Genomic DNA, 23,529 nt, shown 5'->3' on the forward strand with positions numbered 1-23,529 from the left:
ACTAATTAGAAATGATTACATAATTTTTATGGCAAAATCCATTGTGTTAAAGCTCAGCTAATTTCCATAGGAGAAAATGAGGTCTTGTTTTTATTGTCTTTGTTGTTAAAGTATATTCTAACATCAATTCAGATCTACAGTCACTAGTTACTCTTTACCTTAGATGAAGTAATCTTCACATTTCCCAACATTTCTATGTGATAGCCAGCTTAGATGATGATGAGACTTATGATAAATAAAGAAAAAAGAGACTTTTATACACACACACACACACACACACACACACACACACATATAAATATTGCACTAGTATTTCTTTAGTTAAGGGAACTTTGATCCTTGAAAGTGACCAAGAAAGTACATTATATCATTCTTTTGTGTTAATGCACCTTTTAGAAAGAAGACATTCTCAGTTGCTAGGGAACAGGTAGTTCAAAAGCCTAAGGAGTACTTAATAAAGGAAAAAAAAAAAGTATAACCCACAGACAAACCATCCCACGTTTTAAAATTCAACTAAAATTAAGTGAAATTGATTTTGTGGGTTTCGGAAGCAGCAGAGGTGACAAGGAATCTCTTATCCTGCCTGCATTAGTATTGAAGATATTGAATTTACTCCTGTTATCCATAGACAGTGGAATTGTAATGATGGTGGGAAATATAATGCAACATTTTCTTTTAATACCACTTATTATTTTGAGGTGGGATGACATTTATTTATCCAATTTGCTTACAGTTTTATACAGTGTATGCATGTCCATTTTGATATTTTTAGCTTTTCTGTCATTTTTCTTCTTAGAGCCTCACACAATTATGAAGGTAATAATGGATATCCTTGAACTATTTTCATTATTTCCTGAAGCCTAATGGAAATTGTACGTTGCTCACAATGGAGCTTATCTTTCATATTCATCAGAATTAATGATGAATTAATGAAAATGCAAAATAATGCATACTGTTAATCGCAGCTTCAGACACGGGGTTCTGTTAGAATTTTGCATTTTAGGAACAGTGAATCATTCAGTAAGTTTATTGTAGACCTATTCATTAAAAAAAAAATAGGCTGGGTGCTGCAGCTTACTCCTGTAATCCCAGCAGTTTGGGAGGCCAAGGAAGGAGGATTACTTGAGCCCAAGAGTTCAAGACCAGCCTGGACAACATAGTGAGATCCTCTCTATTAAAAAAAAAAACCTAGTAAATTTGAGTGAACTCAGGAGGAGCCTGGGTTTCAGCAAATACTCAAGGTATTTAGAAAATAGATTGATCAGACGAAGGGCAGATCAGAGGCAAGGCAGCCTCAGAAGGTGTTATTGTTGACTGTCTGCTGGGAGCTCTTCATAGCTAACTCATTATGTTAGTTTTCTATTGCTATGGTGACAGATAACTAAAAACTTATTGGCTTAAAACTGCAGTTTTATTATCTTACAATTCCAGTGATGAGAAGTCTTTTCTGTGGCTCATTTCTCCTTCCCTTGGTCTTCAAAGCCAGCAGTGTTGACCTGATTTCTTCTGATGCTGCCATGTCTCTGGTTTACTCTTCCTTAGTCACTTCTTCCTCTTTCATTTTTAAGGACCTTTGTGATTCCATTGACTAACTTTGACTATCTAAGATAATCTTCTTCTTCTAAGGCCAGCTGATTGGTATATTTCATTCCATCTGCAAACTTAATTCCCTTTTGCTATGTAACAACATATTAACAGGTTCTGGGGATCAGATTATAGATGTTTGGGAAGTAATTATTTGTCTATCATAACCACCACCTCTATTGCTCAGTAGGTCTGAATACTGCTTTTCTCGTGCTAGTCTTTTCAGTTCCAATTCTACTTAAATTTGATCCACGCTATTTCATCCAATGGTCATCCTGTCGTGAGAGCATCTGATTAACTCAGTGCATTTTTTTAAAGGTATACAAGTCTTTTGTATCTGGCTCTTTACATGCCATTGACTCAGAAGTTAACTGCTTCCAGGTCTGATGGAAGTCCTGATACAATTGGTTAGAAGTCAAGGACAAGGCCATACATTAGAATATTTCTAGCCGTGCGTAAGGGAGTTCCTATTTCATCAGGGACTGTCAAAGGGAAAATTTCCCTCAGGAAGATGCCTGTGTTTATGGCAGAAATCTTATTGCTTGTCTAAGACAATTTCCATGGAAGGAAAGTACATATGTAAGTATTGGGAGATGGGGTTGTCAAAATTTACATACCTAAGATTTAATATGCAAAAATTTGACTGTTTCTTTTTAGGGAACTTTACTTGCATATGAGCGGCCATTCTCTTTCCTAGGAGGGAAAAATTAATCACATTGCTTGAAGGTCAGGTGACCTCTTTCAAGTCAAACCAGCCCTTTGTGGTTAACTAAGGATTTAGTAAGTTCTAACTCTTTTTCAATGTTCTCTAATGTTCTTGACTTTGCTTCTCAGTGCCTGGGTGTAGGGAGAAACTTATGTGACAATGTCTGGTGTATTTACTTGCTTTTATTCTCTTGACATAGATATGAAACTTGACCGCTGCTTAGAACTTGGCCAATCTTCTCAACCTGTTTCAGTGGTTCTTTACCATCTTCCTTCAGCTGGGCCTCTGCTTCTTACTATTCATTTCTCAGCCTCTGCAGTAGAATTTCTTTGATCCTGAATTGAGCCTGTCTCCTAACAGACATACTGACCCTTGTTCCTTTCTTGCTCATTTCAAAGGGCTTTTCTAAATTTCCACATCCTGCCGAAGCCAAGGAAGATTCAGGGCATAGAGTGGCATTGCAGACTCACTTTGCCTGAATATGCCACCTTACCATTCACCTTGGCTGCTCTGGTCATTGTCATTGGTTTGCTCTTTTATGATGAAGTGTGATTCAGACTCCCTCCAGAAACTCTAAAGCCTGCATCTCATTGTTCTCACTGATAAAGTGGTTAATTACATGTATATTATAGATTTCTTAAAATGAGTAAATAATATGATATGTGTGAAACACCTGAAAGTGATGTAGAATAGCTGCCTAAAACTGATTGTTAATAATAATCTTCTAGCTGTCTGCAGTATCATGCACTTGTAGTCCCAGCTACTTGGGAGGCTGACGTGGGAGGATCACCTGAGGCCAGAAGTGCTAGGATGATTGCCTCTTTGTATAGCCATTGCACTCCAGCCTGGGCAATATTGTGAGATCTGTCTCTAAAAAACTTGTTTTTAAATAAAAATTCTTAAAAAATCTTAGGTCATCTAAAAACTTGGAAGCATATTTAGTTTTGAGTAAGTATTTCTGGGGCATCTGTATTATGACTTTGAAGATGTTTCTTTAGGAATTTTGTTAAGCGATTATATCAATGATTACTATCACTTTTTAGATATTACATTTGAAGTTATTTAAAACTGTATAATTGTGATGGAACTGTGGACTTAATTAGAGTAAAGTGACTTAGAACATAGATTATGTTAACACAGATAATTAGCATATGTTATGTTAATTAGAACAAAGATATTTAGAACATAGATTATTGTTTTTCTGCCTGTCACACAAACCATAATCTATGTTGTCATCACAGAGAAACTTGGTCTTTGAATGTTACAATGAAAGTACATTAAAGCCAGTTGGTTGAGATTGTAGGAAAGGAAGAATATACAGGTGGTAGGTATGCTTTTTGTCAAGACTTACATCAGGGTGGGAGCACAAGTTGAACCGTAAAAAAACCAAAGCATATGAGTGTATCAGGAGAAAAAGCATCCTGTTTTGAAGTCTTTCTATATGCTATGTTCTTTCTAGTCGGGAAAAAAACAAAGGCCAGTATTGCACAGCATGTAAAGAATTGGCATAATTGAAATGTAACTCTGATGCCAAAAACTCATATTATTTCCACCATGCTGTTTTTCCTTCGAGAAAGAAATTGGATGAAATGGCAAAGCAGATAATTATTTGTAAAACAGTAAACTGAAGAAGAGGAAAAGGTACTTTAAGATGAGTTTGAAATATGAATATATGAAATATTGTAGAAATATGTCTTATTTTAGTGATGGAAAGAGTTAGAAATATATACATATTATGAAGATATATTACATGATTATAAAAATCCATATGAAGCCTTCTACTATGAAAAGTATTTACTAAATATATATAAGGAGAGCTTTGCAATAGCTCTCATGACAATAAAGAGTCTTTGGACTCATGATTGTAGTCTTTGGAATCAGAAGCAAGAGCTAGTTTTTTGGTGGAAAGTTATAAATTTAATTTTTTTTTATTACCAAAGAAAGCATTTCAGTTGTGGTTTTATATATAAAATAATGCAGCCAGATATTTGCACTAGGGGGTTCTAGACTTAAGCTTTTTGACTTAATTTATTTTACATTTATTTGTGAGTTAGATCTTGTTTTTATTTGTTATATATTTAAAAATTATCCTAAAAGGAAAATTTGAGAGAATATAATTTACGTATTTGAGAAGATATTTATGTACTTGAAATAAATAGTTTCTGCTGATTCATAATTTCTTTATTCCTTAAAGCATTATGTAATTAATATGTCTGGCACATGTATGTAGAGACATAATAAATGACATTACCTGAAGTGTAGATTGCACTTCTGAACTAATCTCCAACTGTGAAGCATATTGTATTCCCTATACCACAGGAAGGAGGTTAGACTGCATTGAGAAATGAACAAGATATTAATGGTACAAAGCACATACATTTCATACCGATTAGCTCTATTGGTTTTACTGCAAAGAACTACATATCCTGGATCAATTAAAGTGATGTTGAGGTTTATCTATTTGTACCTCAAATCAATTAATCGACGTTCCCGAATCTTATCTTAGTCTGAAATGAAAGAGAAAGCTTTGTGTTGGATGAAGTTCTTCATAGATGACATGGGTGTTTAAAACAGATATCAATAATCTACCTCTTAGCAGAAAGCATAAGCAATCCGGTAAAATGCAGGACTCCTGGATGAATCCAAATATGGAGATTTTATCAGGAAATTAATGTGCCTTGAATTCTTTGAGTGAAAACCTACAAGTTCAAAGTTCACATGAGTATTGAAAAATCTCATAGTGTGAATAAGTCAATTTTAGGAGTAAAAATGGATTTAAATCTTTATGAAATATTAATTTTAATTTCAAATAAAAATTATAAGTCCATGTAAAATGAATATGCTCTGTGGTCAATAAATGGTAGTATGTGTCCATGTCCATTTGAAGCCAATATTCACCAGTGTTATCAGTGCTCAGCTGGGACCAGACTGTAGAACCTGTTGGTAGTAAAGCATCATGCTGGAGTTGTGCCAGAAAAAAGCAGGGTTGAACTGGTTCCTGTATATGCCTGGATTCACTTCTCATAAGACAGTAAAAACCTGCCAGGTCCTGGCTTTCAAAGATGGTTTAGTCATGCATGTACACCCCATCTGTTGGATGCATAAGGGATTTCCTTCTCAGCTCAGCCCTCCAGCCACAAACACTGACTGCTTCTCCTCTAACCCCCGTTTCTTTAATTCTTCCTCTCTTGCTGAGAGTGTGCAGGCTGTGTAAGACAGGTGGAGCTTATGCCACTCTGGGGATATCCTTCTATAGACACTAAGGTGAGCCAGAAAGTTAGTCAAATTTTTCTTTTGCCACTTAGCTTAATTTCAGTATAGTTTAATTCAATGATTAACAGCCAACAGCAACATTTAATTTGATAATAAAAAATAAATACACCATTACAGTTCTAACCAAAACCTTAATGGCCTTCATCTCCTCTATAGTGGACTGTCTCTAAAGCTCCTTTTCTTATCTAGATGAACATTAGCAGGGGCTTTATATGTCTGTCTGTCTCTCTCTCTCTCTCTCTCTCTCTCTCTCTCCATTCCATAGTACATAACCCTTCCTCCTACCTTTGTTTTCCACACTCATCCTCCAGGTTTGACCTTCCATGCTCCACTTTGCTTTCTGTTGTCTCGGATGGCTACCCTTTCCCTTATGATGCTGATGACAGTTAAAACCCAGTTTCGAGATTGGAAAGTACAGCACCACGCCTCAATATTGCATGTACAGACCATTGTGGTACAAGATGTTTTACAGACTGTTAACATAACTTCTATTTTGGCAATCTGATGGGCTTACAGCAAATTTATATTTATATGTCTTTTTTCCTGACACATTCAAACTCCAAAAAGATCAAGATAAAGAAAGAACAGGGTGGTGTTTCTAGTCACTTGTTTATAGTTTTAAATACATTCTAATGGGAACCTGTAAGCTAAATAAATAATTATTGTTCTTATTAGTTTTTTTTCTTTCACATAGATTTATGAGAAATATCAAGATTTGTATACTGTGGAACCAAATAATGCACGCCAGCTGGTAGAAATTGCAGCCAGGGATATTGAGAAACTTCTAAGCAACAGATCTAAAGCGCTGGTGGTGAGTTTAAATCAGATCTGCTCATTTTATTACTTTTTATTACTTATCTATTGTTTGTTTTTCATGCCCTGTTGAGGGGTTTTTTTGGTCTGCTTCCTTTTTCTTAGTAACTGTGTTCATCTGATATGTTGATAAATGATGAGATATCGTGGTTTCTTTGTGACCCCTATTCAGTTTATTTCTAATTATTATTTATTTTTATATTACTATTATTTTTAATGATGTATGTTTAATTGCTTATATGTATATTTATACAGATGTGCATCATGATATATAATAATAAATTGAACATGTTTAAGTCTTTTACACAACATAAAACCCATAATATTATCATCATCTTTAACTCTATAGTCTCTTATTCCATCACCCTCTCTGCTAGAGGTGGCCAAAATGCTAGACATTCAAGTAGTCATTTTTTTTCTAAAAAGAAAAAAAAAGTTGTGCCCCACAAAAATGCTTTACTGAACTAAGTTTTTTTTAGTTTGCTTACTTTTTGGCATTATCAAATTCATATCACACTGTATGTAGTCTTCAGCTACTTGGTTTTCTCCACTAACACGTTTGTATGATTTATGTGTATGTTTGCACTTAGATTTAATTCATTTTATTCAGTTAAATATTATTTTCTGGGGATGCATCTCAATTTCTTCATTTAGTTTCCATGGGTAAATTATGGTTTGGATTGTTTCCAGAAGGATGCTATTATGAGTAATGCTGCTGAATTTTCTTGAACAAGTCTCCTAGTACTCACGTGCAAGAATATCTGTAGGGTTAATACAGGAGAGTAGAATTGCCAGATTGTAGTGTATTCACAGAATCAGCTTTACAAAAGTATGACAATTATTTTCCAAAATAATTGTATGAATTCAGACCTTCACTAGCTATATATGAGCCCACATTGATCCATATTCTGGCTGACATGTGGAAGTGTTACACTTCTTAATTATAGGCAGTTGAATGCATGTAAAATGGTACCTCTGCTTGTTACTAATGAGGGAGACATCTTGCTGTATATTCATTCACCTTTTTTGTTTCCTCTTCAGTGAAATTGTTTGCACATTTAAAAAATTGATCTGTAGGGTATATATTCCTGATGCTAATTCATTTTAGTTCTAGAGGATGTAAACATCTTTTTTCTAGTTTGTGCCTTGTGCATTGCCTCTATTGTGATTTTGACAAGATAAGGTCTTAATTTTATGCAAAGTTAACTTCTCTTTTAATTATTAGCTTTGTGGAGTGTTTTGTTTAAGAAATCCTTGCCTACCCTGAGGTTATACACATAATTTAATATATTTTATTCTACATGATTCTAAACTTTTTCTTTTGCATTTATGTATTTAGTGTACTTGTAAGTTATATGAATATATAATTTTAGGCTGCATTTCAAATTAAATTTTCCACTAAAATTTCCCGTGGCATTTATTAAATAACTTACCTTCCTCTAGTGAACTCCAGTTGTCAAGCTCAGTATCTCGCAGGCTGATGTGGTTTGGCTGTGTCCCCACCCAAATCTCATCTTGAATTGTACCTCCCATAATTCCCATGTGTCATGGGAGAAACGTGGTGAGACGTAATTGAATCATGGGGGTGGGTCTTTCCCATACTGCTCTCATGATAGTTAAGTCTCATGAGATCTGATGGTTTTATAAAGGTGAGTTCCTCTACACATGTTCTCTTGCCTGCTGCCTTGTAAGATGTGACTTTGCTCCTCCTTTGCTTTCTGCCATGATTGTGAGGCCTCCCCAGCTATGTGAAACTGTGAGTAAGTTAAACCTCTTAACTTTATAAAATACCCAATCTGGGGTATGTCTTTACTAGCAGTGTGAGAACAAACTAAATACATAGGCCAAGTCCCTTGCTATATTCTTCTTCAGAATGATCTTGAGTATTCTTAAACTTTTACCTTTTATCTTAATTTTAGGTTTAGCATATAATTATCCAGGAAAATGTCTACTGGGATTTTGAGTATTATATTGACTCAGACCAAATTGAGAAGAATTGATATCTTTATTATATTTTGTCTTTCTATTTATAAATAGTATATTTCATTTAGCAATATTTTGTACCATTTGATAAACTTTTAAAAATTTTCGTATAAAATTTTTATGATCTTTGGTTAGGTACAATGCTGGAGCTTCAGTTTAGCTCCTCTTTTTCTTTTTTTTTTGAGACAGCATCTCACTTGATTACCCAGGCTGCAGAGCAGTGGCAAAATCACTGCTTACTGCAGCCTTGACCTGCAGGACTCAAGCAGTCCTCCCACTCTAGCCTTCCAAGTAGCTGGGACTACAGGCATGCACCACCACTTGGCCAGTTTTTAAATTTTTTGTAGAGATGAGGTCTCCCCGTATTGCCCAGGCAGGCCTTTAACTCCTAGGCTCAAGTGATCCTACTGCCTTGGCCTCCCAAAGTGCTGGGATTAGACATGAGCCACTGCACCCAGCCTGGTTCCTCTTATTGTATAGATTTCAGTACATTTATGGATATTTGTTGCAATACAACTCTGAATTTCCTGTTTGCTTAACACTCAGAGTTCAGATTTTTTTTGTTTACTATGTTTTGTATATATCTTGGCCCTCAGAAATTTTCTGTGCTTTCTCAGGTACTTCTAAATATTTATATTATGCTTCTTCAAATATCCAAGATATTGTTGTAATGTAACAAGTATGTCAGTTGGAATTTTTGTTATGCCATGTTGCTAGAAGTTGAAACATTTAATTAAAAATAATAACAGGCTGGGCTCTGTGACTCAAGCCTCTAATCTTAGCACTTTGGGAATATGAGGTGGGAGGATCACCTGAAGTCAGGAGTTCAAGACCCACCTGGCCAACATAGTGAAACCCCTTCTCTACTAAGAATACAAAAATTAGCTGGGCATGGTGGGCAGGTACCTGTAATCCCAGCTCCTCTGGAGGCTGAGGCAGGGAGAATCGCTTGAACTTGGGAGGTGGAGGTTGCAGTGAACTGAGATCATGCCACTGCACTCCAGCCTGTGTGAAAGAGGGCAAGACTCTGTCTCAAAAAACAACAGACAAACAAATAAATAAATAAATGAATAATAATTGAGTAATTCATAGGAAGGTAAACTTTCACTACTAGAAAATTCAAAGCATTAGTATTTTCCATTTTGGAGATGAGAATGCCACTTTAAAGCATTTAGTTATGTAAATGTTTGTAATAAAAACGTATCTAATAAAAAGTTGCTATCTACTGAAGTGATTAATATTCAGGTGACAATGGAAAATGATTCTATTCATATTGATTTTATCAGTCTACATTTTTCCTCTGGATTTAGGAAGCAGGTAATTTGGATATTATAGTCCCTTAAAAAAGGTTGTGGAGTGAATTGGTGTGTATCTTGCCTTATTTGGATTAAAATATAATCCTATCGAGACTCTCTTTCTTATTTCTCATTTGGAATGGAAACTCAAGACACCTGGTTCATTATTTGAGTCTTTGGAGGGATCAGTAGACCATCTTAAGCACATGATGACAAAATACTGAAGACACATGGCTAATTAAGTGAATAGGTCAATTTGATTTCAGGGAGACAGATTCATGTTTGTTTTCAAAATAAATTCTTTGCTTAACTTCCTTGATTACGCAAAAATAGAAAACAATTATTTGAAAGAGAAATATTTTGAGGCTAATGGAAAAACATATGCTATACTATATTGTAAATGCAAAAAAATGGTTAATTTGCTTCTATTTTTGTCATAGGCTTATACTCAGGGAAGGCATCTGGATTAAAGGAGCTTTATTTCTTCCGGGTGGGACACTAATGTAATTTCATAGGTAAATATAGTAGAAAATATCATGAATATACAAATCTAAATTAGATGATAAAACTTAATACCAGTTAGACTTCATTGAGTGGTTACTAAGTAGCATCATCTAATTATTTCTCATAATAATACTATGGTATACACACCATTATTAGTCTCATTTTTCATTGAGGAAACTGGGACTTTGAGAGTTCTTGAAACTTACCCAAGGAAATGTATCTAATAAGTAATGTTTGCCAGTGCTTCTCAACTTTAATATACATACAGATCACCTGGGGCTCTTGTTAAAATGCAGATTTTTATTCAGTAGATCAAGATGGCGATAGCGCTTTTCTCATAAGCTACCAGGTAACGCTTACGCTCCTGGTACAAAGACCATACTTTGAGCAGCAAGAATGTGAAAGGATTCAAATTCAGATGTGTCTCACTTTAAGATCTGCATTTCTACTTATTACACAAATACATTTTTTGACCTAAGGAAGCGTATAATCATGACAAGGAAGAAATGATGGCTAATTAGTATTTTGTAAACTGCTATTCATCCGTACTGAATAAGTGTTGGATGTTCCAGATGAAAGAATATTCTGGAAGGTGATTAATTTTTCCGTGAATCCTATATCAATTAACCATTTTCAAAAGAATGATTCAATAAAAGAAAATATATGGTATTTAAACAATTTTCATTGATATTTGAGTTTGAAAAAGTTTAAAACCTTTATTATTCTTCGGTCAACATAAGATACCTCTGGAAATATATATGTAATCACTCTGAAAGAAAAGTAAGTGTAACTGTTTGTTTTCTTATATGCCTACTAAATAATTTAACAGTTAGATTCAGGCTTTTGAAAAAAGGAAATGAACAACTGGAGTGGGTTTTTTTTTTGGTAAAATTATTGCTTTTTTAGTATCTGCAATAATTGTTAATGTGCCTGCATCAACACAGATTTTATGTACTTGAGCATTAAATCGTTTATCCTATCTTTTATAGCCTGTTGATTAAAAAGTCAAATTTAACTTATTACCTTATGCTATAGCTTGTGTTTTTACATATGTTTGACTTTACTTATTTCAACTTTTTTTTTACACTCCTTTGTGCTTTGGTCTTTTGATCAGCTCCATTTACCAGCCTTAGGAAGAGCTGAAAGATAAAATGATATCAAAAAATTTTAGTTGCTGTGTCATTGATAGCAATTTTGCTTTTTTGGCGGGGGGGATTTTTACTATATAAAATCATGTTATGATTCTGATGATTCATATGCATTAGTCCCTTACAGAAACTGTGTGAAGTAGACACATTAAACATTTATACATTCTTATTTTATAAATGAGGAAATTCAGAGGACCAATGTTCTTACCCAAGACTGTATAGCTAGCATTAGGTAGTGGTAGAATTCAACTTTATGACTTCTGTCTAAAATCCAGTTTTTTCCCCTCTAAACCCACATTTATAATTTGAACCATTTTATTTCCAAGATGTATCTGCTAAATGAATATTTTTCTGACATTTGTTACATCTATGTCTCAGGAACTGGCTCCCTACAATGATTATCTGACTAATATCATTGGATTATTCTTAAACAATCTCAAATCAAACAATGTTTTGAAGTAGAAAAGATATAGTCATTTAACAGTATTATGAACATGCATTTCATAATGTATCAATTAGCTGTATCATAAACTAGGCTGAACTAGGCTGAAATATCTGCAAGTGTTAATGAACAATTTATAGGAGAAAGCTTTTCAACAAAGCAATCCAACCTCCAGTGCTGCCTTCTGAGAGATGAAGGTAATGAAATCAGTGGTCTCATTGTTCATCAACCAGCCCAGCCAAGGGGATCTGCTCAGTAAATGAACGTCTCTAGGCATTTTGCTCAAAGGAAATAGGATCAAGGTTATAATAAACAAATTTTTTCTGGTGATACTTTCCAATTATGGCATATTCTGTCTCCTTCTGGTTGTCCTGGTAACTTTAGTTAAAGCTGTGACAATCTATTTTGAAGCTTTAAATACTGTAATATACTCCAACTCTTAATTCAACCTTGATATTAAACTTATGATTAGATAACAAAAAGAGGAAAATGATAAATGTTTTCAAGAGATTTTTAAAGCAGGTTTTGTTTTTGTTTTTCTAGAAGTACTAGATTATTGTTATTTAACCAAATAGGTTTTTTTTTTTAATGTTTCTTTAGTAGTTAGGCCAGTCATTCTATATCATTTCTATTTGTCAGTAGTGCCAATAACATTTTATGAAAATTCAGCTTTCTGGTTTTTATCTCTAGGGATTTTAACTAAAAAACGTGTAAAGAACTCAAGAAAAATTTGATCCATAGAAGTGAGAAAGGGATCCACTAAGGAATTTTGAAATTCTTTAGAGACTCAAAGAAGAATAAAAAATTAATTGTGTTTGGCTATTAGAAGCCATTGGTTTACTCCTGTGAGGACAGATTCAGTGGAATGTATTGGAATGGAATAGAGGCTGTAGTGTTAAAGACTGAGGGGACAGTGAGACATTGGCAAGAAATTTGTCTGCATTTTCATGGAGGTTTCGTAGGACAGTGAAGGAAAATGTGGATTACTACTGAAGACTATTTTTATTTCTTGTTTATTTTTGAGACTGGAGGACATATAAGCATGCCTGTAGCTAGAAAAGAAGAAATATATGAAATTTGAAAATAAGAAAAAATAGTCTGAATGTTGAAGGATGATCCCAGAAAAACCAGACAGAGAGATTGAGGTCATGTAATTTATCTTTGAAAAGATGGTGGAATCTTTCGCTTGGGACAGAAGGAATATTATTAAATGTAAATAAAGACAGTTGATTTTGCAGGTAGAGAAAATTTAAAAGTCACAATGATGACCACTTTTCTCTTGGCCAAGTAGAAGGGATATTATATGTAGAGATTGAAGGGCTATGAAAGTTCATGGGGACTTGTTGAAGATTTGGGACAGCAAAGTAAGAAACGGTGAAAGGAGTTGATTATGGGTAAGTAAAATTACTGAGGAATAATATCTAGGGCCTTCCTAACACTGAGAAGAATCAGAAAATATAAAACACCCTCATGTTCTAAAAATGAGGTTCCAAGCTACATATGAATTTGAAAGAACTTTCTGAAAACTGTGTGTTTATGTGGCTGTGTTTATTTTGGCCATTAATCCAGAATCTATCTGGAGGGTATAAATTATCCAGGTTAAAGAGAACAGGAGAAAAATTCCTTTGAAAAAAGTATAAAATATTGTGCCATTTGCTTTCTCCCAGGAGAAAAGTGTGCTTACCCTTCTCTTTAATCTTAGTGTAAATGTCTTTGAGAAGATTACTTAGAGAGCTAATACATTTCTCTTGGAGTCTGGGTGGTGAAGAGATTAGGTAATCCACTATTTGTTTTGTAAAATTGAGATTACTGTTATTTATTTGGATTTGATAGAGGCCTGTGGATGCTAAAAGGGAAGTGCTGAGGCTCTTCCTTTTAGCATGTTTACCTGGTGACAGGGCAATGAGACATGGCATCAATGGGCACAAACTTACACACAAAACAAGGCAGTGTGATATGGAGCTGCTCTTGGACTTGGAGCTGGTCAGGCCCAATAGGACTTCCTGCCAGGAACAAAGCTAGTTTAGCAGAAAGAGGGTAGAAATATAGTGTCAGATGGGAGATGAGGGGCTGGGGTGTAAATGACAGTCAGAAGTGTGGCTTTGCAATTGAATGTCCTGGGTACCCCCATACAACTGGGAAAATATCTCAAGAAAGGAACAAGTCAGTGTTGAATATCCATCAGCCCCAGAGAGTAACAATATATAGTTATAGTTAAGATGAAATCAGGAGGAAAAACTCAGAGAGTGGACCTAGACCTTACCACATTCCCCATCTGAAATTTCTCGGTCTGAAGCAGTACTAACCTGGTAATGAGAATTTAAATGAATTTTGCATTAAGCTTAGACTTTTGATTTTTATTCCAGACTAGATATTTTAATTGATTAACTGAGACTAATTTTAGCAATAATGCTTTTACATACAATAGTGAATGAAAAAGTTAGGGAACCTGTAAGGTGTAATATTGTGTTCAAATATGATTAATAGACAAACCAACAAAAGGGCATTTAAACAGAGTGTGGATTTATTTTTCCTCCTGTGGTAAGATATATGTATGTAGGTAGCTCAAGAGATTTTCAGAAATCCTACTCTGTTACTTCTGTGGCTATCTCACTGGACAATCTTTAGCTACAATGGGGATAAGAAATACAGTCTTAGCTAGGCCATTGCTTCTCTGAACAAAATTGGGGGAACGCTCAATTACAGTGTATATCCAACCAATTGATGTCTATGTCAAGACTTTTTCAGCATTTAATGTGAATTTTACAGAAGATGGTCTAAAGAAAATTCATTTTAAAGAAGCAGTGGAGAGGAAAGAAAACACTGTTTTCTGTTGGCATTTTTTATATGGAGTCCCACCTTTCAATGTAGCAGTTATATTCATAATCAAATCAGCTTTCTCTAACAACGCTTGGTGTGATTTGAAGAGTAGAAAACCACAATTATTTTTGCACCAACCTAATAGAATGAAAAGACTGTTGAATCCATCTAGGATTGAGGCTCGGCAAAGTAAACTCTGTAAACATCAAGGATATTTGAGAATAGTCAACAGTAGTTGAAGTATTTGAAACCGGGAACTTTGTTAGATAGGCTCTGATAATGGTCAAGAAATAAGAGTTCAAGGGAGTAGACATTTTTATGTGGATAAAGTATAATTTTTTTAAGGACAAGTGAAGAAAAAGAGTTGTGGTAAAGGACAGAAATTTAAGAAATTAAGTGTTCTGGGTGAAAACAAGTTAGAATCATGAGTGAATGAGCTGGTTACTTAGATGGCGAAGAGTGAAAGTTTATGGAGTTTTACTGGTAAGGAGGAAATGAATCATTAGCAATTATTGACTGTTTGTTATGGTCCAGATCCTTTCTAGGCACTTTCCATATATTTCTAACACTATTTCTGTTCTGCAAAGTACATATAATTGTTTCCACTGTACACATGAGAGAATGAAAGCCTGGAGATGTTTGATAATTTGCCCAAGCTTACACAGCTAGCAAAGAATTCAAACCCAGTTGCGTATAACATCATTGATGGGTTTGTAGAAACTGTGACTTTAAATGACATGCCATATAACAGACCCAGTTTTACCACTGACTAATTGATATAAGCAAATGTGAAGTGTCCATGGCATATTTCTGGTCACAAAAATATCACTAAACTTTTACATAAGCACGAAAAACTTCTGTTATTAAACACTGAAATAAATATGAGCTAAATCTACATTTAAGAAAGATTAGCATGAACAAGTAAGATTTTTTTTTTTTTTTTGAAACGGAGTCTCTCTGTCACCCAGGCTGGAGTGCAGTTGCGTGATCTTGGCTCACTATAACCTCTGCCTCCTGGATTCAAGTGATTCTCCTGCCTCGGCCTCCAGAGTATTATTTATCTAATTATTCCAGCTCAGAGTGTTGGGTCACCAGAACCTCTCCTAGAAGCTCAGGGTACAACATGGGAACCTACCCTGGACAGGTCATCATCACATCACTGTGTGCACTCATGCCCATACCCACACCTACTTGTCATGGGACAATTGAGACATGCCAGTTTACCTAATGTGCCTATCTTTGGGATATGGGAGGAAACTGGAGTACCCAGAGGAAACCTTTACAAATGTGGGGAGAATGTGCAAACTCAAAACAGATGATGCTCCAACTGGGTATTGATTTTCGTTTCTGTTCATCAGTGTTATAACAAAAGGATACCATACAGAACGACGTTATCTGAGGATCTGCTATATCTACAGAAATACTTGGTGTTCGCTTGTGTGTCCTCTCATTTCTTTAAAAGCTTACATCAACTCATCTAATCTTTACAGTGCACAGCTGAAACCAAGAAAGATTAAATGACTTCACCAAATCTTACACAGAGTGAGAGATCTGGGCTGGAATTCTTGTATTTCTGTTTTCTAACTTTTCGGTGGCTGCATCATGTTTCTCAGCTCTATGACATCTCAATAATCTTAGCCAAAGTTTATTTGTCCATCATTTTTCCAATTAAATCAAAGCAGTTTGTCCAGTTGATATGTAGCTATTATAACTAAGAAAGCCATATTTATACTCTACTGAGGTCCCATAGTACCATTATATTTAAGTCCTTTAAAGTCAGCAACGTCATTTATTTTGCTTGCCCTACAGCTTGTAACACCTACCTAGAGTGTAGTTTAGCTACTGAATAAAATTCAGACATAACCTGCAGAATGTCTTTCCAATGAATGGTTGCCCAGTGAAATGCCTCTTGATTTTTGAAATCCAATCTGCACAGACTAGACTGAGCTCTCACTAAATGTTTATGTTTCTTGCTTTGCTTTTTGCTGATGCTTACAAGGCACCTATTTACATTACATCTTCCAATCTTAATGTTTTTAACAAAACAACATGTGAGAAGTTTCTTGATTTGCATTACCGTTAGTAGAACATCAGAATCATGGGGCGACGCCTTGAAATATAGGCCGGGTCTCCACCAAGATGTCACGTTTTCTGCTGACATTGAAAGGCCAAGTAGGGCCTACAGACACTGTCTGTTAACATCCTATTCATTGTATGAGCAGGAAGTGATGCTTGTAGCCCTTTACACCCTAATATATTGTTTGTAACATTTATCCATGTAATGTAACATTTATGCACTTGGCATTGATAAGTGTATATTTTATTGTTTTCTTTAGGTGGTTAAAAGCTGGTTGTGAAGGGTTTGGGTTGATACAAAAACACTATGTAGTTTTTTTGTTTTTGTTTTGTTTTGGTTAATAAACAATAGACTATCAGAATTTTCACGCAAAACATCAGATTTTTCTGAAGTACATTACTGCTTAAGTGGGAGATGCCTGTCCTGCTTGATATCATTTGTTAATGTGGTAAATGGAAAGCCCCAGATACACCATCACATTTCCTCTATTATATTACACACTGGAGCAGCATCTTTATAGATTTCTAAGTCTTAAATAATTATAATGGTAGGAATTTGGAGCCAAACAGAAGAGATGGTGAAACACTAAGTGCTGTGTTTACGACCTCTTGAGTTGATGCTGAGATTGATCCATATACCTATATGTGCTGATACTGTCTACCACACTTAGCATTTTAATTTTTATAATATTTTGTTCTGATTAATATATTACTTTAGGGTTAGCAGTGAACTGTTTTTAAACAACACTTTCTTTTTTTTTTTTTTTTTTTTTTGAGATGGAGTTTCGCTCTTGTTACCCAGGCTGGAGTGCAATGGCACAATCTCGGCTCACCGCAACCTCCTCCTCCTGTCCTGGGTTCAGGCAATTCTCCTGCCTCAGCCTCCTGAGTAGCTGGGATTACAGGCACGCGCCATCATGCCCAGCTAATTTTTTGTATTTTTAGTAGAGAAGGGTTTTCACCATGTTGACCAGGATGGTCTCGATCTCTTGACCTTGTGATCCACCCGCCTCGGCCTCCCAAAGTGCTGGTATTACAGGCGTGAGCCACCGTGCCTGGCCTAGACACCTAATTCTTTAACGGAAGGGTCAGACAAGGAAAGGTTTGGGGCAACAGTGATAGGCTCTGTCTTTTAAAGGACATCTTTTGGAAATAAGATTCTTATACTCAATCTTGAGTTGGCTTTAGGATCCGAAAGAAGTATCTAAAGTATAATTTATGTTCTGGTAATACAGCATGGGAGAAGGGGAGTGCTGGGTTTGTAATTAACTTTAGGCAAAATGAGAATTAGTTCAGGTGACTTGCAAAACTTACACAGGCAAAAACTACATAATAAGCCTAGTATAAAATGTAAATGTGAGGCTCTTATTAAGAAATTATTAGAATTTCACCATGTCAGCATCAGAGAATGAAATTAAGCATGGGATCCTTCTGAGTGTGGAGTCCTCACTGAGTCTTTCAGCCCCGTCTGACTACACAGGTCTCACACGCACCAAAGCTGGCTGGTCCTGTGCATGGTTGTTAGGGGTAGAGCTGGAACCAGAACTTGGGATTCTTAGCTACTTGGACAACATTGTTTCTATGGTGATAGTCATCAAACTTTACTTGGGGATTTGAGAGTCTATGAAATCCTTGATGATTGTTGAAAGATAATTCCGAAGTGAGGCCAAAAAAAAAAATCATATGTCATTTCACTTTTTTTTTTTTTACAAAATAGCAAGTTTGCCTCAACAGATACACTGATACACTCTGATCTGAATGTGCTGGTTAATAGTGTTTTGGATAAAAATAAATAGAGAAACAGTGCTGATCCAAGGCCACCCTCTTTGATTCACATAATGGAATTTTTAAAGAGAACTTCATGGTATCCCATAAATTCAAAGACAATCTGATGAAGTGATGTTTGCTAACATTTAACATTTAGCTACTTATAGAGTTAACTAAAAGTGGTGTTCTGATTCCTGAATGTTAGCTTTATTTTTAATCTCTTGATGTTTAGTTTTCCTTTTTCCTTTTTAACCCCTTATTATTCTCCCCACAGAATAAAATAAACCCTAACCCTTCCTCTTTTGCTAACTTTTACTGAATGACACGAAAGCAGAAGCCTGTTGCGATATGCCCAAAGCCATCCTGGCTTTTTTATATACACAAGTATTCTTTGGATCTATTCTTCATAATTTTTTAAAGCTTCTAAAGTCAAAAACTGCATTTGCAAGATAAGTTTTCTCTGATTTCTTTAAAATCTCTGGACACAATTTACCATTAGAATGATGAAATGCTCTGTCTCTTTAATTAAAGTATCATGGATCATAAATCTTTTTAAAATTCATTTTTATTATTTTTTTGAGACAGGGTCTTACTCTGTCACCTAGGCTGGAGTGCAGTGGTCCTATTATGGCTCACTGCAACTTTGACCTCCTTGGCTCAAGCAGTCTTCCTGGGCCGAGTAGCTAGGACTACCGACGCATACTACCATGCCTGCCTAATTTTTAAATTTTTTTGGTAGAGGCAGGATCTTCCAGTCTTTCCCAGGCCTAAGTGCTGGTCCTATAGTTGTGAGCCAACATGCCCAGCTCAAAATCATAAATCTTAATGAAATTTTAGAATTTCAGTTTTCTGGTCTTTTCATCTCATGCAATTGAATGTCTAAGCCATCAGAGTGAGGGAGTTAGCTGTTCTTTTCTCAAATATTTTTAGTGATTAAGATTCCACAATTGTAAAACCCCATTATTGTTGCTTAGCTTGTTTTTTTTTCTTTTTTTTTTTTTTTTTGAGATGGAGTCTCTTTCTGTCACTCAGGCTGGAGGGCAGTGGCATGATGTTGGCTCACTGCAACCTCCGCCTCCCGGGTTTAAATGATTCTCTTGCCTCAGCCACCCAAGTGGCTGGGATTACAGGTGCATGTGACCATGCCCAGCTAAGTTTTTTGTAGTTTTAGTAGAGACAGGATTTCACCATGTTAGCCAGGATGGTCTTGATCTCCTGACCTTGTGATCCACCCGCCTCAGCATCCCAAGGTCCTGGGATTACAGGTGTGAGTCACCGCATTCAGCCAGCTTGGTTTTTAAGAGATGATTCCTAACATTAGTGTCATTGTCTAATTTAAACCTGTTTTCTTTTCTCTCTTCTGAGTACACTAAAATTTCACTGGCATTGTTTTTAGAAGGATATCTCATTTTGTGTGTATGTGTATACAGCTTAGTGTTCTTGGCACATACTGATGGCTTTCAGTTGCTGAGATGATTATTGCCAGTCATTGTGGGAAGTGCTTTATACGCAGTATCAAATTTCATCTTCAGAATAACCTTATGAGGAAGATATGCTATTGTGTTTGAAGATAAGACACAGTCTTCTTATAATGTGTAATCTTCTGTTACATTTTGAGGCAAAAACCATCTCACTTTTTTTTTTTTTTTTTTTTTTTTTTTTTTTTGGTAAGACTCTATTTTATTTTATTATTTTATTTCCTTTTTTTGAGATGAAATCTTGCTCAGTCACCCAGGCTGGAGTGCAATGGTGCCGTCTTGGCCCACTGCAAGCTGCGCCTCCCAGGTTCAAGCTATTCTCCCACCTTAGCCTCCCAAGTAGCTGGGGTTACAGGTGTGCACCACCATGCCTGGCAAATTTTTGTGTGTGTGTGTGTGTTTTTTTTTTAGAGATGGGATTTTTAGTAGAGATGGGATTTCATCATGTTGGCCAAGCTGGTCTTGAACTCCTGACCTCAGCTGATCTGCCTGCCTTGGCCTCCCAAAGTGCTGGAATTATAGGTATGAGTTACCACACCCAGCACCCATCCCACTCTTAAGTCTCAGGTAGAGGAGGTTTTATACTCAGGTATGTCTAACTTCTGTCTTTGCTTTTCAACAATATGCTTTTAGCTCTATAACTTAATGAACACTGATTTTTTTTTAACTTTTCTATGTAGACAATTTTTTTATTCCTTTTTCACGTGTGCTGTGTTCTCAAAATTATCAAATATTTATTTTCTAATTTTCTCAAAGCATACAGGTCATAATTGAAGGTTGTGCTTTTTTAAGGGATTATCTAAAGCAGTGTATAGCTACAAATTAATAGTTTGTCATTTGCATATGATCCAGTTACAGTGAAACCTGATTTATTCTCTGTGGATTCTAGGTTAGATTATACTAAATGTGTTAGATAATTTTGATATATCTTATGTTTATAAATATACAAGTATATTTTCATTGTAAATAATTTAAACAAGTCAAAAATTGTTGTATGAGGTGAGAAGAAAAATTCTCTTAAGTGTTCACTATCCAGAGAAAAACTACCTTTTAAAGTTTGGTGACTATCCTTTAGAACAACTGTATGTGTGTGTGTGGGGTGTGTGGGTGTGTATGTGTATGTGACTTACCAGTATTTCATGGAGTTTTTTTTTTAAATGGAGTCTTGCTGTCATACAGGCTGGAGTGCGGTGGCATGATCTCAGCTTACTGGAACCTTTGCCTCCTGGGTACAAGTGATTCTCGCCTCAGCCTCCTGAATAGCTGGGACTACATGCGTGTGCCACCATGGCTGGCTAATTTTTTTTTTGTATTTTTAGTAGAGACGGAGTTTTACCACGTTATCCAGGATGGTCTCAATCTCCTGACCTCGTGATCTGCCTACCTCGGCCTCCCAAAGTGCTGGGATTATAGGCATGAGTCACCAAGCACAGCTTCCATGGATATTTTGATGTGACTGCATATTAACTTATATAAAATCTGTTTACTAAATTTATAGTATTCAATTTTGTGAATGTATTATTTACTTAGCTATCTGCTACTAATAGTTTATTTTTTATATAGGTATTATGAATACTGTTTATAGCATATCTTTACACATATGTGAGAAAACTTTTATTGCTTTATTATACTTAAGTCATATAAGTGAAATTGTTTTTTTTTTTTTTTTTTTAAGTGAAATTGTTATGTCTAAAAGCATATGGGGGTCAGGTGGGTGGCTCACTCCTGTAATCTCAACATTTTGGGAGGCTGAGGCAGGAGGATTGCTTGAGGCCAGGAATTTAAGATCAGCCTGGGCAACATAGCAAGACACTGTCTCTACAAAAAAAAAAAAAAAAATTCATCAAGTGTGATGGCATGTGCCTGTAGTCTCAGCTACTCGGGAGACTAAGGCAGGAAGATGACTTCAGCCTGGAAATTCACGGTTGTGGTGAGCTATGATGGTGCCACTGCACTCTAGCCTGGATGACAGAGTGAGACCCTGTCTCTCAAAACCACATATAGGGCATTATTTATTATATGGTTTTCTTTTAACAAAATTGAAATCTTTAATTCTTCCATTAATTCCTTCTCTCTTTTTTGCTTATTTTTAAATAACAGAATTTCTAACAGACTTAAATAACAGTGACCATGTTACCTTTGACCCAGTATAATAAGTTAAATATGGTTCTGTAAGCAGGACTTAATTTTAAATGAAAGGTATATTTTTAATTATTATAATAATGTCAAAAACTCATACATTTCTCTGCAGATTAGTGCCTTTGTTGTTGGCAACATAATCGGTTCAAAATTAACAGGCTGGTTGGGGCAAACATCTGTCTTCCAGATTTATTAAAAAAAAAAATCAGCCTCAGAGTTGCAGTTACTGATTCCAGATAACAGCTCATATGCTCTGTCTGGCATGTATTATCCAGCCACAGGCAGCATGCCAACAGGCCGCAGTGTGGGTGAGTGCTCCTGCTGTTGGCAGTCCTTGTATTCTAGGGCAGCGGACACCGTCAAGGCCCCAGTTAAGAGCAAAAACCGAGTTGTGTCTTGACAGCAGAGACATTAGTTACAAAAGACCGTCTACTGCTTCTCTGGTTAATTTATGCATTTAGTCTCAGGACTCATTACTCCCCAATTACAGCTACTCCTATAAATGTTGGTCTATTGTGAACCAGTCACCCCTGACTGTTAACACTGTTTTTCCTGAGAAATTCTAGGTCCGTCAACTTAAAGGTCTAATAATCATTTTCTACGAGAAGGTTTAGAGAGAATTTATTGCCCTATATTTTACTGCCTGTCCCATTTTTTTTTTCTAACAAAACAACATAATGTGGTCTCTTCAACAAGAAAACGATTAAGTAAATCATCAAGTGTTATATTTATGCGCTCAGAACATAAAATCCTTAAAATGTGGATTTTCAAATAGCCATTTTTGCTTGTCATTGATAGTAACAAGTTTGACTCTTGCTGAAATGTTCATTTTCATTAAATGACTGCACACATCCATTTCTACCTCTCAAATGGGTATTTTTTTAGTTTACATAAAAAGCAAATGAATGTATAATTTTTGATGTCTTTATTAACAACTATATTTTGACTCAAAAATGGTATCCATTGAAATGAACTTATCCTCACAATTTCTCAGTAGAGAGCAATTATGTTTTTAGTTTAAATATTAAAATGTTCTAAAAATATCAAATATCTTATATGAGACCTTACAGTAGAAGGTCTTAATAACATTTTTTTAAGTGCTTATGATATACTAGACACTGTACTAAGGACTTTTTGGTATTTACTCATTTAATCCTTACGGCACACTTCTATACTTGGTATTGATAGTCTCCATTTTATAGAGACATTTAGCCCAAGTATTTGTATCCAGATCCATTTAATTCCTAAGCTTTATGGCAGCGTGTCTCCTCACTCTGCCTTGCACTTATTATATGTCAGGCACTCTGCCTGGTGTTTACACAGATCATTCCATTTAATTCTTTCTTCTCTGACTTCCCCTCTTCCTACTCATTCTCTTCTTCCTCTCCCTTTTCCTCTGTTCCTTCCTATTCCTCTTTCTCTTACTTTTCCTACTCATCATCTTCTCATTATTACATAATGTGGTAAAGCAAAGAAGTATAGAATGAAAAAGTTCTCAGTA

At 35.5% G+C, this 23,529-nt stretch overlaps 1 protein-coding gene across 26 annotated transcripts in view; it reads left to right on the forward strand.

Annotated features, from left to right (window-relative positions):
- Window positions 1–23,529, forward strand: part of CACNA2D1 (calcium voltage-gated channel auxiliary subunit alpha2delta 1) — a 500,040-nt gene that overhangs the window by 102,528 nt on the left and 373,983 nt on the right. For all 26 annotated transcript variants that reach the window (XM_035253974.3, XM_035253976.3, XM_078342985.1 and 23 more), the window contains exon 3: window positions 6,258–6,374. In XM_035253974.3, coding sequence (XP_035109865.1) covers window positions 6,258–6,374 — 117 coding nt within the window. The remainder of the gene's footprint in view (window positions 1–6,257; window positions 6,375–23,529) is intronic.

This window comes from Callithrix jacchus, chromosome 11 (assembly GCF_049354715.1).
Source record: "Callithrix jacchus isolate 240 chromosome 11, calJac240_pri, whole genome shotgun sequence".
Taxonomy (NCBI): Eukaryota; Metazoa; Chordata; class Mammalia; order Primates; family Cebidae; genus Callithrix; species Callithrix jacchus.